Here is an 18,184-nt window from a genome sequence, read left to right on the forward strand (position 1 = left end):
GATGTCAGATTTGTGTCCATTTATTCTTTTGCATAGAGACTGTCCGGTTTGGCCAATGTACATGCTCTAAACAACAGGTCAAGAGTGTTAGTGACTGAAATTTCCTCTCCTGAATTGAGATTGAGACAGAGACAGAGACAGATTGCTTAAAGCACATATAGATGCCCAAGTAGCATCTTTGGAAAAAGATGATGAAAACAATCAGAATCCATCTGATGCTTTACCACTCATTTAGTTAAGTACACCTTGATTTCTCAGGTGACCAAATACCTACCAAATCATAAAAGGCATGAGAAAGATACTTGTCAGGCTACAGTCAGGCTAGGGGCCTGAAAGATTAAACCAGGGATGACATTTTTTAAACTGGAAATTGTGGTGAAGATATGCATAAGACTACTTTTTCCAACTGAGCTTATGCAGACTCAGCCTTCTGGACTGCATCTCACCAACAGCCTGTCCATATTTAAAGCTATGAGGAATGCCCTTTTACATGGCATAGATGACATACACATGTGATTCAGAGCAAAGATCCTAAGAGTTTTGTGAACGAAAGATTTCAATCTCATGGCAAAGGAGAGTCATGCACCAGAGGGAATAACCCAAGGACAGCTCAAATAAATCCATCCACTGCAGAATTGCTGAAAAGGGAAGTCAAATTTGCTGTGTCTCAGATATCACAACTTCCAGGTAGCATTACTAGTACATGGAGTAAGTCTTCCATAAAACTAGAGGACTGTACCATTCCCCCATGCATGTGACAGTAGTTGCTGACATTAAAACCAATTCAGTCTGGTAGAACTCAAAACAGTTCTTCAAAATGTTTGAAGTGTAATATATCAAAAGTAAGAGAAGAGCATCTCAGATTCATTCTCTTCAGCTACGGCGATGGGGAAACTTTGATATTTATTGCAGCAGGTTTTTGTCTGCTTGGTTTTTCAACAGGATCTACTAGACTTCAGAATAAACCTCCCCATAAAGCAACTCAGTAATCCAGAAGTCAGGCTGTCAACCTGAGAAGATTCAGGCTCAAATGGATACTTTCACCCCAACTCTAAGACAAAGAACAAGGAGAATGGAAAACAGGATTTGTGGTACTAAAAAACATCAGACCTAAGATGTCCAAAGATGAAAGAGCCAAGACCAATTAAGGCAACTGACAACTTTTTGGATCCATTGTGACTGACCCCCAGACAGACCTCCTCAACCAATGGAATCAGAGGGAAGGCAGAAGAATTCCAGATTCCAGTAAGAAAGAGGAGTATGGTAAATGACAGTGGGTTTTGTTTGACCCTGAGGCAGAATTGGAGACAACAGGTGTTCACTGAATTAAGAAAACTCACTGGGATATATCCTCAGTTGATAATCTGAAACTTTCACGTTAAGTATTTTTCCATTGGCCATTGTGACTACCTGAGTGCACATTCAGGTAAGTTTACAAAAAAAAAATATGAGAACCCTTTTGAGGTATCTAGTACAGATGACCAAGTTCAAGAAAGGATGAAAGCCCACAGAGGTCTTTCTAGCACTACAGCAGAATAGGTTTGAGGCTGAAGGGCCAAAGATGCAGCACCAGGAAGCCCAATATGACTGGAACGGAGACTTCCATTGCAAAGGTGTCAGGAGTTGCGTCCACTCCCCACAATCTCCAAACACACACAAGCTGCTCTGGAAATTGAGAGGCTCCTGTCAATGTGCGGTTGATCATGTATAAATAGGAGAAGCATGCAGATCCAATGATCCAGCATTGACAGGTGACAGCGAAACAGACTGCCAAATATCTAGTACTGTTGACAACAAGCTACATTAACTCAGATGGATTAGGGGATCCTATTTTCACTAGAGCTGGGTAGAGAGCCACTTCAACTAACCATTCAAAGTAATTGGTGAAACTAAGGACATTAGTGCTCTTGGTATTAGGCAAAACTTCAAAACTAGTAGTTCACTAGTACTCAAAGGTGCTGGATTATCAGCACTGGACTTTTGACATGGATGGATCTGAGGACCTAGCACTGCCAATACTGGCACCAGAATACTTCTAGCATGTGGTTTAGAGTAAACTGCAAAATCTTCAGCACCAAATTAGGCTGAACCAGACTAATTCAGGGACTTCTGTTTCTCATTGAGTACGCTAGAAAATCACTGAGCTGAGTCATGTAGGGACTTGGACATTGCTTCAAGGCAGATAAAGAGCCACTTAAGTGAGCAGTTCTCTTAAGTCAATGCTGGACTTAATGCCAAACTTAGTCAACTGGGCCTATGGAGCATCCCCTCATCAGCAGAGATGTCGGAGGCAGCTCTCTCACTTTGTGTGGGTCCAGATACCAGGCACCTTTTTTTTTTTTTTTTTTTTTTTTTTTTTAAAAAGAAAAGAGGACAGCTGACTCATAATTTAACCAAAAAAATAATCCTGAAATGGCAGAGGCAAATATATATATATTTTTTGCCTCTGCCATTTCGGGGTTCTTTTATGTATCTATATATCTCCAGTGAGGACACTGCAACCCTAGACTGTTCAGCCGTTAAGAAACTGAAGGGTAATTGGACTCTCTCCCTTTTTGTACTTTCAGAGTCCTCCACGATGGGAAAGTGGGATGCATCCCAAGGGACACTGCTCTTCACAAGATTCTACATCTTGGCACCAAAAGTGCCAATAGCATAGCACAAAGTGGAATATGTAGAGGCCACTTGAAACACTAGAAGTCTATATGTTGGGTGGTTTTTGTATTTTTAGGGTGGAAGGGAAGTCAGTTGCTTGCTTGGGCATACAAGGAATGAGAACTTCCTCCAGACATTACACACTGTCACATTGATCCTCATAGCGAGATGGTGGAGGCTGCCCAGGATGTTCCCCTTTCTCTGACGAAGGCAGAATCATTGAGCACTGCCACATGTGGCCGATGACTCTTCAAAAAAACACTAAATTTTTGGTTTTGTAGGTGCAGTTTTGCTGAGTGTTTCTGGTCTGACGTGTTGCTTTACCATGAGTTTTGTTTCCAAAATGGTCTTCTTGTGTTAGCTCCCTAAAATCCACAGATGGGTGTCATTCAGGCTAGTATGTGGGAAAAAAAATCCTGCAAAATGTCCAGTCTGCACTGAAATCTTCTCCCCCATCCACACCAGTGGTACTCTTTGGGAAAATACCATGCAACTGGGGAGGCTGGAGGAGGTGGTGTGAAACAAATGGTACCTGGAGAGCAACCAGATGGAAATTTAGATTATTTTTGAATGGGGACAGACAGAGAGCAGAAAGGTTGGCCAGCTATGCCACTGATCCCACATATGATCTGTCATTTTATTAATCTTTCCATTTATGTCTCCAGAGTCCAACAAAAGGTTCTGCACTAACTAGATAAATCAGGCCTTTGCAGACAGAGATGTTCATTTTAAATGCATGCACAGAAATGCCATAACAAAATGAATAAACAAAGCTGTGCAAACACTAAAAAGGACAAGATTTTTTTCTTCTTCTTTTAAATCTCAAACCATCTGAACCGCTAAGTAAATCCATAATGGCCTATTCTTCAACATCTCTCCTTTTTTATAGATATTGGTTTTTTACCAACCCTGCATTTGTCTTTGGCATAGTTCCACACTTCTGCATATTTTCTTCAAGTTCCATGATGGTTCTTAGATCCACAGCAGGAGGGCTGGCAGGGCTGAATGAAAAATAAAAAATTACCTTTCAAGGCATTCATTTTTACTTACATTCCACAGTTTCCAAACTTCATTGAAATCTTCTACGTCATACTTAAATTATACATCCGGGTACCATCGTATGTCTATTTCCTCAATTATGGCAAACCTCAAATAGAATGTTTCTGACAAAACAAAACTTTTTATATATGTATATATACAGAATACACAAAAATACTTCCAAGATTCATTACAATGTGAAACAAGAGGCAAAGTGTGATTTACTTTTTAAAAGCCATTGTAAATAAGATATTTAAAACTAGGAAACTTGTTCAGTAGTTGGCTAGTAACTTAAATATTATGGAGACACTGGTCACAACTCCACAGTTAAGGCAGAATTCCACTTTGCACTTAAAGAAGCGATTAAACCTTATTGTTTTGTATGGAAAATATTTGTTATCCCTCCCCCTTCCCAAATTACAGCACTTACTCTGAGTACACTGTGAATTTTCTAAGAATTTACAAGTAAATCCTTAAATTTATAAGAGAAAAATTAATTTAATACAAGGTCATTTGAGAAATTTAATATCATGTTTCTCCAAATGATCTTAGCAAAACAACGCAGACACTTCAAACTTTCCTTACAGTTAAAACTGAAACCTTGTTATATGCTACATTTGAACAAATTCAACTTTCATACCATAGCTAATTTAACTGCTACAATTATATAGGCTACAACTCTTAAGTAACTCTTAAGTGGGGCCACTGTGATGGGCTAATTCAGCCACCAGCATCCCTTTACAGCTGATTTGTATGTAACAATGCTAGCTGTTTTAATGAATTGGTGGTATGAAAGAAATTGGACACCTGGGTGAAGAGTTTTCATTGGTAGGATTACTTGGCCCAATTGGCACAGCTCCTTAAAAGTTCCAAAGCCACAGGATAACCTAGGGCATTATTGCTTGAAAGGCTCCCCACGGCACTGCTGTCTTGGTTCCACTGTGCTTTGACATCACTGTCGGGGGAAATGAGGCAGGAGCATGCGGGAGGCATTTAAAATCACAGAGAAACACCGGGACCCTTGGACAGAGTTCTCCTTGTCCTCCCTTCAGACAGCATAGTCTAATACAAGACTCCAAACCAACTGCAAGTCAGTGTGACCCTTAATTTGCTGCTTTGTGCTCCTCTGGCAATGCAAGGCAGCTTAATCCAGATTAATAGCTTGTGTAGGCTGCTTCGGTGTCTCAGTGACTCTGCCCTTAAAAGGTAAAAAATTAAAAAAGTGATTTAAGCTTGATATTTTTAAGTGACTTGAAGATATGTAGTATCACTTGGTAGAATTCTTTCAGTTTCTCATTTCGAGTTTATGTACAAAATTTAATAATTTTTAAAACCCAAGGTAATTCCCAGAGAAAAACTATGTTGAGATACAGCTACATTTGGGAGTATATATCAACTAACTTAAGAACAAAAAAATAATACAGGGATACTGTCTATGCCATTGAATGAGGAAGTAGGCTGTCTTCAGCATTATGCTTCCATCAGACAATGCTGCCACACAGAGACATGAAGCAGTGCATCTCATTGCAATCCTGCAGCAAGACACCATGATTGCCTGGGAATTGTGGATCTGAAATCTGATCTTGTATTTGTATATGGTTAGGAATGAAGCTTTCAATATTTTGATAGTGATAGGCCAACGCCATCTTTTATTTAATGTAAAATCCTTACACATGTTAAATTATTTATCTTTTATGTCCCACATGTACATTGCTAATGTAAGCAGTTCTAGTGAGCATGTTGTTGGGAAACAATGATTATTAAGGCCTAAAATTAAGACACCCCTCAAAACACAACATAAGGAAAATTACTAATGAAGCTTTATCTAATGATTCACAAACATAAGGTTGGACTTTGAGTGAAAAAGTCTCTGAAAACCCATGTTTAAAGAAGATAAAATATGACACTGAGGTCATGGCACTTTTAAACCCACAACCCTACACTTCTATGTGTGTATGATAATACACATACTGAATTATGATACTGAAGTATAAAAATGAAGAACTGCTACATGGTAAGATTAAGAGCTTTGTTAGTTATACCTTAATAATTTATAATTATGGATAATGAATGAGGCACACGCACACTCAAAGACTGAGTGTGTGTTCACTAGCAGGCTCTGAAGTACCTGCAGGGTATTTATTTTTTTCCTGTCACCTTCAATTTTAGGAAAATCTATACCTTTGACAAAGGGCACAGTTCATGTATAGCAGATATTCACAGATTCTAAGACCAGAAGGGACCATTGTGATCATCTTCTACTCTGCCCTGCATAACCCAGGCCATAGTCATTCCCTGAATTAAATTCCCATTTGGGCTAACCTTTTATCTTTTAGATAAAACATCCAATCCTGATTTAGGAGTTGCTAGTGATTGAGAGTCCACAACAGCTCTTGGTAAATTTGTTCAAATAGCTAATTACCCTCACGGTTAAAAACATATGCCTTATTTCCAGTCTGAATTTATCTAGCTTCAACTTCCAGCCACTGGATCTTGTTATACCTTTGTCTGCTAAACTGAAGAGCCCATCATCAAATATTTCTTGCCATGTACTTTTAGACTGATCAAGTTATCCTTTAACCTTATCTTTGTTAAGCTAAGCAGACTGAGCTCCTTGTATCACTATAATTAATCATTCCCGTGGCTCTTCTCTGAACCCTCTCCAACTTAACATCCTTCTTGAATTGTGGACCCCAGAACTGGATATGGTATTCCTGTAGCAGTCCCACCAGTGCCAAATATAGATGTAAAATAACCTCCCTACTCCTACATAAAACATTCCCTGTTTATGCATTCAAGAAATGCATTAGGCCCATTGGCCACAGCCTAGCCCTGGAAGCTCACGTTCAGCTGAATGTGCAGGAATAAGGTATTGATGAAGATGGTACTATGCAAACCAGTACTATCCATCAGCAGATGGAATATTTTTACTACAACATAGTACTTAAGATTTTAAGTCAGACGATACCAAATATCATTGGTATTGAGATAGGAGCTTCAGTTATTGAGACCGGACTGTGCAGAGGACTGCAAGTCAAGTCACTGAAGATTTCCAGTGCTTGTCAAGCTTACCGGGAGCAGATTTGGACAAGTCAGAAGAATGGCCTCTTCTTGGCCAGTATTAGGGACAATGACTGTTGCCAAGCATCAGCTGAAGTTCTCTACACCTTCTTACCCTGGGCAGCAGAAGTCACTGACTGACCTGAAGGAGGACTGCAGTGAAGGACCAGAACGCTTCACTGAAACACAAGATCTCCTGGTGCCAGAAGAACCCTTAGCTCCTGAGATAGCATCTCTTGTAACTGGAGCACTAATTTGAAATTGACTTCAGAACAACTGCTTTCGAGGCAGGACCTCAGTCAGAATCACTCCTCAGAGTTCTCCATAAAAAATAATTTCAGTCAGGCATCACAGGCATTTTGCACAAGAAAAATATCTACAGATTAAACATTTATGACCTTCCCTTAGACAAAAAAGGCATTTAGTATGTCCATCATTTAAAGGCATAGCTGCCTCACAGGCAGGGTAGATTTTAAAACCTGGAGACCTAACTTAAGCCAACAGACCACCACATTGGTGCCAAGGTGAGACTTCAAAACAAAAAGTCCCATCTTTGGGAATGAAAAAAACCCACTAAACCTATTCTAAGAAAGCTACAGGGAAGCAGTCAGATACCACACCATCTGACTGCCATGTGTGGTAAGGAAACAAGTGGTGTCTGAAGCTGCTTTTCCCCTTCTGCCCTCCTCGGAAGTGGGAGATGGGGGGCACAGGCAGAGACCCAACAGATGCTGCTGAACAAAAGAATCCAAGCTCATGTACACAGGGCACACACACCTACAGTGAGATCCATGTAGATAAAATACTAGAAGAACTACATTAGGAATCTATTTTTATTAATGTAGGAGGCTGAAGCTAACAAATTTGACCTTAAACTGCCTATAAACGCAATAATGTTCAAAATTGTTTGTCAAACATCCCCTCAAAAAAAGGGTACACTACAGTGACAACCCCAATTGCTGCAGTAACACTACTGTAAAATGAATGGTTACCTCACAATACTGTAGTACTATTTTTTAATTGAAGGATGGAGGAGTAAAGGATCCAATTAACAGAAAGAGCTACTTTAAAATTTTAAAACCCTTTGAGACAGTGTCCCTTTTAAGATGTATCTAATGGTTCTTTATTATTCAAGAGAAAGCAAGCATATCAATTTGCAAAAAGAAAGCCAGCATCCTTAGCCAACATGTCAAGTGTTGCTGGTATCATATGATCAATTTAAACACAGTTAACTTTTCACTTTGAAAAGAAGCAAGAATATTAAACTACTAATGTTCACTATCTTTGACCAAATGGAAAGCATAGTACTTGTCAGCTAATTATTTACAATAAATTTTATTGTACCTGAAAGAGGTAGCAACCCAACTTGGAGAGCTTGCAGAGTTGTTTTTAACACTGGGAATGGACTGTGGAACAGACTGTTTCAGAGCTGATGATCCCTCACATAATTTCATCTCTTTATTAGAATGTGGGGCTTTTATACTCTGAACATACATTTTGTCTTTCATCTGAAACATAAAAGAATTCTATTGAAACAAGGTTTTTTCCCCATTTAGAAAAGGGTGATGTTAGAAGTGACATAAGTCGCGAATATTAAAGTATACATGAAGAGGCTCTACATGAAATATCAGAAGCATCAGATGTATTTTAACTAATCCCAGCTCAATCTGCATTATTTTTAATTGACAGCATCCATCAAAAAACAAGAATCACCTTAGAACTATGTTCAAATACATTACTAGATAAACTAGTATACTACTACTCCTAGAGATTTGTTACAGGTCTAAAATAACAATTTTGATACTGGAGACTAACATGCACACAGATTTGAATTAGTCTCAATTCTTGTGAACTTCATTTCTCTTTATAAATCCTCTCTTTAATTACCCTCTTAAAATTATCCTCGCCAGTAATCTTTTTACCAAATACATCAGGCTAAGAAAATTAGCTTTATTTTGCTAAATCAAAGGTTCCTTTATTCTTTCAGATAAAAACGAGGTAGGGATTTTAAACAATATAAGTCTAAGACATCAGAGAGTTGAAAATTTCAAAAAACAAAAGGGGTATAAAATGAAACATGGTGTTTAAAAACTCCTGATACCATAAACAAAATATCAGCACTATCTATTAAAACCACAGAGGATTTTTGCTTGTTTATTTTAATATTTCAGGATGAGAATGTGACTAAACTGTCTTTCTAAAGGCACAAAAAAAATCAAGGTTTGCATTTTTTTAAATTACACAAAGAAAGGCAATAAAACATTAAAAAAAAAAAAATTTTTAGGAACCAAAATACCTCAGTTTTATCTGCTTGAAATCCTGTTGTGAAGTCAGGGGATTGTAAGTCTCTGGGACTACTCACTCCTGCATAACTACCTTCAGAATCAGATGTCAGCAATTCTGGAAGCGACTCCACAGAGTTAGCCTTATCCAATTTTATTAAACCTAAAATGTATTGGATAAGAATATAACATAGAACTATAACATGAAAAGCAGGATTGTTATACAATGCTTATATAAGAAAATATACAGACCTGGAAGGTGGCATCATATTTTGAACATTAGACAATTATAAAACTATAAATATAAAACTAAAAAGGGTAGTTCATTACATAATCCTATACAGTTGCAGGTAACCATCAATTTTCAAGCATCATGGTGCAGAATAAAATAGCTCTTCCTTTCTCTAATCTGATTCAAACAAACTATTTGCTTGAAAAAGGAATGCATGCATTTACTTTTTCTATTTCTCACCAACTGGACAATGAACAACAGGCTAATCAGATTCCAGTCATTTTCTTTCAGGGTTTCAAGTAGTGATTCAATGTTTGGGCTGCCAACATTACAGGGGAATATTTAAGTTACAAAACAACAACAACAAAAAAAAACACACCATGGAAAAAATGTCCTTTAGTCTTAGTTTTATAAAAGGCTTGTTTTCCTAAAAATTAAGTTTGGGGCCAAAGTTAAATATCCCTTTAAAAAGGGAAGAAAAAACAGTATCACTTAATTCTATAATTCAATAAATAAACCATTATAATCTATACTGAATATTTACAAAAAAAGTTATGTGTTAAGTAAGAAATTCTTCTAAAGATGAACAGATAGCAGAGTATAGTATTTCATATTAAAGTTGATGCTAGACTTTGTGATGCCCGAAAGTTCATTTGCCACTAACCTGTGGAGGGTGGACTCTGAATAATATCCGAAAGATTATATCCTCCAGAGCTGTCTGATCGTCTTCGTGGCTTCTTTTTAGCCTTCATTTTTGCCTTTTTGAGAAGAGCTTCCCTATGCAGAAAATTTTTATATTTGAGAAGTCTTTAGAAATAACAAAGTTAATATTTTTAAATCACTCAGACAATATGAAAACTTATTTATAGACTGGGTTGTTAGCAGCAGTTATGATTATGTATATTGCATCAAGCGTGTATGCATGAGCATGACAAGTCAAACTAAACTACAGTACTGGTGAGGTAGATGTATCAAGATTAATATTAAGCTTTTGTTCTCATATAGAATCATAGAATATCAGGGTTGGAAGGGACCCCAGAAGGTCATCTAGTCCAACCCCCTGCTTGAAGCAGGACCAATTCCCAGTTAAATCATCCCAGCCAGGGCTTTGTCAAGCCTGACCTTAAAAACCTCTAAGGAAGGAGATTCTACCACCTCCCTAGGTAACGCATTCCAGTGTTTCACCACCCTCTTAGTGAAAAAGTTTTTCCTAATATCCAATCTAAACCTCCCCCATTGCAACTTGAGACCATTACTCCTCGTTCTGTCATCTGCTACCATTGAGAACAGTCTAGGGCCATCCTCTTTGGAACCCCCTTTCAGGTAGTTGAAAGCAGCTATCAAATCCCCCCTCATTCTTCTCTTCTGCAGACTAAACAATCCCAGCTCCCTCAGCCTCTCTTCATAAGTCATGTGCTCTAGACCCCTAATCATTTTTGTTGCCCTTCGCTGGACTCTCTCCAATTTATCCACATCCTTCTTGTAGTGTGGGGCCCAAAACTGGACACAGTACTCCAGATGAGGCCTCACCAGTGTCGAATAGTCTTATATAGTCTTGACACTTACATGTTCATTAAACCAGATATGGACTTTTGAACTAGCGTGTGGTGGATTTAGCACTCCTTACATGTAAGATCTAGGTAAATGGAGATGCTAAAAGAATAATTGTAAGAAAAGGTACTTGACTGGAGCCAAAAGATGTCCATGGGTGAGTTACAGCAATGGAGACTGAACCTCAGATTCAGAGTTGACTGATTTAAATCAAAGTGATATAAATCACCAAGGAGAAAACCTCAATTTAAAGAGGTGATATTAGTCAACTTTTCCATTTGTTCTTCAGTTATTTTCTAAAGAAAGGTGCTTTCTCATTGGTTGATAACACCTTTAAAATATGTTTATTTACAACTAAATAGAGCCTTTACACTAGATTTGGTACATCTTTTTGCTACCTAGGATGGTATAATGTAACTATATACATTTATTTAAGTAATTATATAGCTTAATATTTTCAGATTCTTATTAACTGTACATTTTAGTAGGTTAGAAAATGGTGATGTCATTTGTTTACTAGATAATTAACTTTTTGCTCATGATTTTTGTCTAGCAGCATTCTAATGGTAACTGGAATTTTAATAAAAATAAATTTTGTTTGTTTAACAAAACCATCATAAATGTTTTGGATACATAAACTTCTCCCAGCAAAACATGTTTCACATTTACAACTAAATAATTTACTAAACAGATATTAACTGAAGTCAGTTAGTTAAACTGATTATTTCAGATCAGCCTGGGGAAAATTTCAAATTTATTTAAGTGAAAGTGAATAGAGCTTAGGTTTCTACTCATCTATGTCTCATTTTCAAGAGATTGTCTACTACGTTACTTAGGCTGACCCCACTGTACCATAATTATAAAGCCTGACCTCACAAGTTAGACATTTCCCCCCGATTCTCTCTTTATACAGAAAAGCAGCCTTTAAACTCAAAGTTTTTGATGGAGACTCATGGATTCAGCATATTTATTTTTTTATTTAAAATGTTTTGAGAGACTATAATAAATTTGGAACTTAACATTTTGTATTTAATTCACATTTCATTTTGAACACTTTTTTTTTTAAAGAAACAATTTTTAAAAGTTTTTAAAAAATCTGGTTTTAAAAAATCCATTTTTAATTTTAATTCTTTTTTTAACGAAATCACTGATTTTTATCTACCCTGCTGATCTTTCTAGATCGAAAACTATGTATCTCAACTGCCTAAGCTAAAACATCTAAGTCTGTGAGCTTAAAGCCATTAGCAGATTCAAACCTCTATTTGTGGCCAAACCACCACTAGTGAGAGACAGAGAGCCACATTGAGTAAGCATATGCAACCTATGCAGATATTCAGGGTAGCATTGAACAAGATCTGTGTGATCTACTGAAATGGTACAATAATGAGCACACTGAACCAAATGGTAACCTTTGGTGTCTTAATAAAACTACTCTTAATTCTGTTAAAACAGTAGCATGACTGGAAAACAGCTAAATACGCTGTTGCTGACAAAGGAGGTGCTGTCATAATCATGAATAGGTCGGAATATGAACAAGATGCTGCTCGGCAGCTCTCCACCACCACTATCTACAAGCCATTAACCTCTGATCCCACTGAGGGTTACCGAAAGAAGCTACAACATTTGCTCAAGAAACTCCCTGAAAAAGCACAAGAACAAATCCGCACAGACACACCCCTGGAACCCCGACCTGGGGTATTCAATCTGCTACCCAAGATCCATAAACCTGGAAATCCTGGACGCCCCATCATCTCAGACATTGGCACCCTAACAGCAGGATTGTCTGGCTATGTAGACTCCCTCCTCAGGCCCTACAATACCAGCGCTACCAGCACTCCCAGCTATCTTTGAGACACCACTGACTTCCTGAGGAAACTACAATCCATCGGTGATCTTCCTGATAACACCATCCCGGCCACTATGGATGCAGAAGCCCTCTACACTAACATTCCACACAAAGATGGACTACGAGCCCTCAGGAACAGTATCCCTGATAATGTCACGGCAAATCTGGTGGCTGAACTTTGTCCTCACCCATAACTACTTCACATTTGGGGACAATGTATACCTTCAAATCAGTGGCACTGCTATGGGTACCCGCATGGCCCCACAGTATGCCAACATTTTTATGGCTGACTTAGAACAATGCTTCGTCAGTTCTCGTCCCCTAATGCCCCTACTCTACTTGCGCTACATTGATGACATCTTCATCATCTGGACCCATGGAAAAGAAGCTCTTGAGGAATTCCACCATGATTTCAACAATTTCCATCCCACCATCAACCTCAGCCTGGATCAGTCCACACAAGAGATCCACTTCCTGGACACTACGGTGCTAATAAGCGATGATCACATAAACATCACCCTACACCGGAAACCTACTGACCGCTATGCCTACCTACATGCCTCCAGCTTTCACCCAGACCACACCACACGATCCATTGTCTACAGCCAAGCTCTACGATACAACCGCATTTGCTCCAACCCCTCAGACAGAGACAAACACCTACAAGATCTCTATCAAGCGTTCTTACAACTACAATACCCACCTGCTGAAGTGAAGAAACAGAGTGACAGAGCCAGAAGAGTACCCAGAAGTTACCTACTACAGGACTAGCCCAACAAAGAAAATAACAGAACGCCACTAGCCATCACCTTCAGCCCCCAACTAAAACCTCCCCAATGCATCATCAAGGATCTACAACCTATCCTGAAGGATGAGCAATTACTCTCACAGATCTTGGGAGACAGGCCAGTCCTTGCTTACAGACAGCCCCCCAACCTGAAGCAGATACTCACCAGCAACCACATACCACACAACAGAACCACTAACCCAGGAACCTATCCTTGCAACAAAGCCCGTTGCCAACTGTGCCCACATATCTACTCAGGGGACACCATCATAGGGTCTAATCACATCAGCCACACTATCAGAGGCTCGTTCACCTGCACATCTACCAATGTGATATATGCCATCATGTGCCAGCAATGCTCCTCTGCCATGTACATTGGCCAAACTGGACAGTCTCTATGTAAAAGAATAAATGGACACAAATCAGATGTCAAGAATTATAACATTCAAAAACCAGTCGGAGAACAATTCAATCTCTTTGGTCACTCGATTACAGACCTAAAAGTGGCAATTCTTCAACAAAAAAACTTCAAAAACAGACTCCAACGAGAGACTGCTGAATTGGAATTAATTTGCAAACTGGATACAATTAACTTCGGCTTGAATAAAGACTGGGAGTGGATGCGTCATTACACAAGTAAAACTATTTCCCCCTGTTTATTCCCCTCCCCCCAACTGTTCCTCAGACGTTCTTGTCAACTGTTGGAAATGGCCCACCGTGATTATCACTACAAAAGGTTCCCCCCTCCCCCACCCCCACTCTCCTGCTGGTTATAGCTCACCTTACCTGATCACTCTCCTTACAGTGTGTATGGTAACACTCATTGTTTCATGTTCTCTGTGTATATAAATCTCCCCACTGTATTTTCCACTGAATGCATCCGATGAAGTGAGCTGTAGCTCACAAAAGCTTATGCTCAAATAAATTTGTTAGTCTCTTAGGTGCCACAAGTCCTCCTTTTCTTTTTGTGTATACAGACTAACACGGCTGCTACTCTGAAACCGGTACAAACACGGTCTCCAAAACAACAATGTTATTACACTGGTAGTATAGCTTGTAAACAGTCATGTAGACAGGATGCTTATCCTTAGTCAAACAACTGGAAAAAGTGGGGGGAAAAAATCCAAACAGCTTTTATTCATTGTACCAAAATTAAAGAGTTATGTGACCCATAACTGACTACAATATTCCTATTTCATAGAATTTCTATTGCCCTTTTACACATAACAATTGTAATAATGTACTTTAAAAGGTCCAAGAATGAAATAAAGTAAAGGACACAATGAAACAGTTGTCGTGGACTCCTGATAAGGCTTAGGTACTTTGAGAGACTTTAAGACAAAAAGTCAAGCCTCCCAAAAAGGGCCAAAACTTTTTGCACTGTTGCAACAATTAGCAAATGTAATATACCTTTGTTGTTACACTGGATTATACAGTTTTAATCTTAGCCAATCATTCTTCTTCCTATATTGCCTATTTTATCCAGGCTCCTACACGACAGTGACGTATAACAGATTTTTAAAGTACATTATATATTCATAATTTTAATCTTCTTCACTGCTCCTGAAACACCCACTGGGTGGTACGACTCAGGGTTTAATTAAACCATTTCTGGAGCCTCAAGTGGAAGATAATCAGGAACATGACTACTGATTAACTGTGTAATATGAATTTTAAAAGCACTAACTACCCAATTCTGATGTGTCAAAACTTGGAAGATTTGTTATGTTCCTCTTCCGTGCTAAATGTGGTATACTGCAGCATTATTTGCATCCGTGGTGCTTACTTCTTCTATAAGTATTTTCCAAAGAGAAAAACTTTAGAATATTCAAACAGGTGTTTAATAAATTATTTGAACACAGGTTTGCCAACATTCTAGATCAGCAGCTTTTTTAAAAAAGCTATATACATAATGCAGCCAGTTAAAAAAACGTTGTTTCTCACAGCATGGTTCATGGGACCCTATGGAGTACTGCAGGATTCAGTGGGTCTGCCAAAGATCCGATGCTTTGTCCTCATCAAGCATTATTTGACACCATTGTATATGCTACTATTACCAGTGCTTCTGTGGAATACTGCAAGCAGCAAGAGGGAATCTAGAAAAAATTATCTAAGACTGGTGGAAGATATGCAAGTGATGTTATGCACACACACTCTTCAGTCAAAGATCACATACAAAGAAGAGTACAATGACATAGGAGGGACAAAGGAGGAAAAATGGTTTTGTGATTAAAAGAAATAGGACTAGGAGACAAGAACTGTTCTATTCCTAGTTTCCTTTGCATACAAGAAACTATAGCTGATTTAGAAAGCAAAATTTTCCCACAGAAATGCATGAAAAAAATTTGATTTTTGAAAATTTTTAATCAGCTCCACAAATCACTTAATTGTGACTGAGTTTCCAGAAATTGAAAATGGGGAATATGCATATTTATCTCAAAGTTGTGGCATTGAAACCCATTTCTGTAAGTGGTTTGAAACCCTCTGACAGAAGGTGCCTTAGAGATGCTTAGTATTATTTTTGAACAATTCTTGAATTCTCAGTTCTTACAGTTATCATAAAAGGTCTACTACTCTTCTCCACATACTCTGCTGGAAAATACATAAATGGTGTTATGCAGTAGGAGGTAGCGTTGCCTAGTGGATAATGCACCAGACTTTCAGGGAGACATTAATTCTGTACCAAGCTCTATTAATAACCTATTAGGTGACCTTGAACAAGTCACTTCACCTCTGTTCCTCAGTTTCCCCATTTTTTGTAAAATGTAGTAATGATGCCAACCGCCTCTGTAAAGCACTTTGAAATCAACTGCTGAAAAGTGTTATTTTTTTATTATTCACAAATTCTGTTCATTCAGCCTCAAGTCACTTCTTCCCATGATTCCCATTTGCTACTTGCAAAAATACTGGAGTTAACTGAAGCACACGAAAGCTACATAAGCTACAATAGGATAATAAGAGCCCAATGCCTTTGTAGTGGCTGCACAGAACTCCATACATCTAGGTCGGGGTGGGCAAACTTTTTGGCTTGAGGGCCACATCTGGGTATGGAAATTGTATGACAGGCATGAAATTGAGGGTTGGGGTGCGGGGAGAGGGGAAGGGCTCCAGCTGGGGGTGCGGACTCTGGGGTGGGGATGAGGGGTTGGGGATGCAGGTGCTCCGGGCTGGGACCAAGGGGTTCAGAGGGCAGGATGGGGATCAGGGCTGGGGCAGGGGGTTGGGGCATGGGAGGGGGTCAGGGGTGCAGGCTCTGGGGGGGCGCTTACTTCAAGCAGCTCCCAGAAGTGGTGGCATGTCCCCCCTCCGGCTCCTACATGGAGGTGCAGCCAGGCGGCTCTGCGCGTTGCCCCGTCCACAGGTGCCACCCCTACAGCTCCCATTGGCCATGGTTCCCAGCCAACGGGAGGTGTGCGGGGGCGACGCTTGTGGAAGCCCCTGGCTGCCCCTATGCGTAGGAGCTGGGGTGGGGGGGAGGAGAGAGAGAGAGAGACAGACAGACATGCTGCCGCTTCCAGGTGCCGTGTGAAGCAGGTACCCTGTTCCCCGGCAGGAGCTCAAGGGCCAGATTAAGATGTCTGGAGGGCCGGATACAGCCCCCGAGCCTTAGTTTGCCCACCCCTGATCTAGGTGCACTCTATGCATACACCTGACTTCACCTCCTACAGTTCTACTAACAGTGCCACCAGTCAGAATGAGTGGTAGGAGAAAAGAAACTAGCAGGGGTCTACCACATTTCACTGCACAGACAGCTCTGAAAAAGCGAAGGTCAGTCTGATCAGACATCAGAGGCAAAAAGCTTATTAACCTTTTAGATGGAAAAAAGCCACAAATTTTTTTTAAAGAGTGTAGTATGAGGCTCATTTGCAAACAAAATTTCTCTTACATTGAACTTTAATACAGTACAGCAGATGTAGACTTCTCCAGCCCTTAACTATCATTAATTTTGGTTTCTTAAACATTGTTTCTAAACGCAGGTTTTCCATAGAATATTAAATTGATGTCCTCGCCTCTCTCTTTGGTGATCTTATTTGTTCCCATGGCTTCTACTACCACCTGAACACGGATTACTGCCAAATGCATCCCCTTCTACCCATGACCTCTCATGCTCCATCTAGTCATAGATCTGTGCCTGCCTCTGACACCTCTTCCTGGACCCAGCAAGTCTAAAACTGGGTTTATCATGTCTCCTTCAAAGCCTTCTGCTCTTGAACCCTTTTTGTTAATTGCACCACCATACATCTTGCTACACAACCTCACAACATGGAATCATTTTAAAATCTTCTCCAATTTCAAGATCCAGCAGATCTTGCCACTTCTTCCTCTAGTCCAGAAGTGGGCAAACTACGGCCCGCAGGCCACATCCGGCCCACAGGACTGTCCTGCCCCGCCCCTGAGCTCCGAGCCGGGGAGGCTAGCCCCCAGCCCCTCCCCTGCTGTTCCCCCTCTCCTGTAGTGATGCCGCCGCGCGGGCAGCGCTCTGGGCGGCGGGGCTGCACGCTCATGCAGGGCAGTGCGTCTGGCTCCGGCTGGGCAGCACGGCTCCAGACGTGCTGCTCTGAGCAGCATGGTAAGGGGGCCAGAGGGTTGGATATGGGGCAGGGAGTCCCGGGGGGCAGTCAGGGGACAGAGAGCAGTTGGATGGGGAAGAGGTTCAGGGGGGTGAGGATAGGGATTGGGGCAGTCAGGGGACGGGGGAGTGGATAGGGGGTGAGGTCCCGGGCGGGGGGGCG

At 40.1% G+C, this 18,184-nt stretch overlaps 1 protein-coding gene across 3 annotated transcripts in view; it reads right to left on the reverse strand.

Annotated features, from left to right (window-relative positions):
• IBTK (inhibitor of Bruton tyrosine kinase) overlaps positions 1–18,184 on the reverse strand; it is a 103,996-nt gene that overhangs the window by 32,181 nt on the left and 53,631 nt on the right. For all 3 annotated transcript variants that reach the window (XM_074948033.1, XM_074948034.1, XM_074948035.1), the window contains exons 21-24: positions 9,932–10,044; positions 9,050–9,198; positions 8,098–8,261; positions 3,564–3,656 (exon numbers count right to left, since the gene is read on the reverse strand). In XM_074948033.1, the coding sequence (XP_074804134.1) occupies positions 3,564–3,656; positions 8,098–8,261; positions 9,050–9,198; positions 9,932–10,044 (519 nt within the window). The remainder of the gene's footprint in view (positions 1–3,563; positions 3,657–8,097; positions 8,262–9,049; positions 9,199–9,931; positions 10,045–18,184) is intronic.

The sequence above is a fragment of the Natator depressus genome, chromosome 3 (genome assembly GCF_965152275.1).
Source record: "Natator depressus isolate rNatDep1 chromosome 3, rNatDep2.hap1, whole genome shotgun sequence".
In the NCBI taxonomy this organism is placed as follows: Eukaryota; Metazoa; Chordata; order Testudines; family Cheloniidae; genus Natator; species Natator depressus.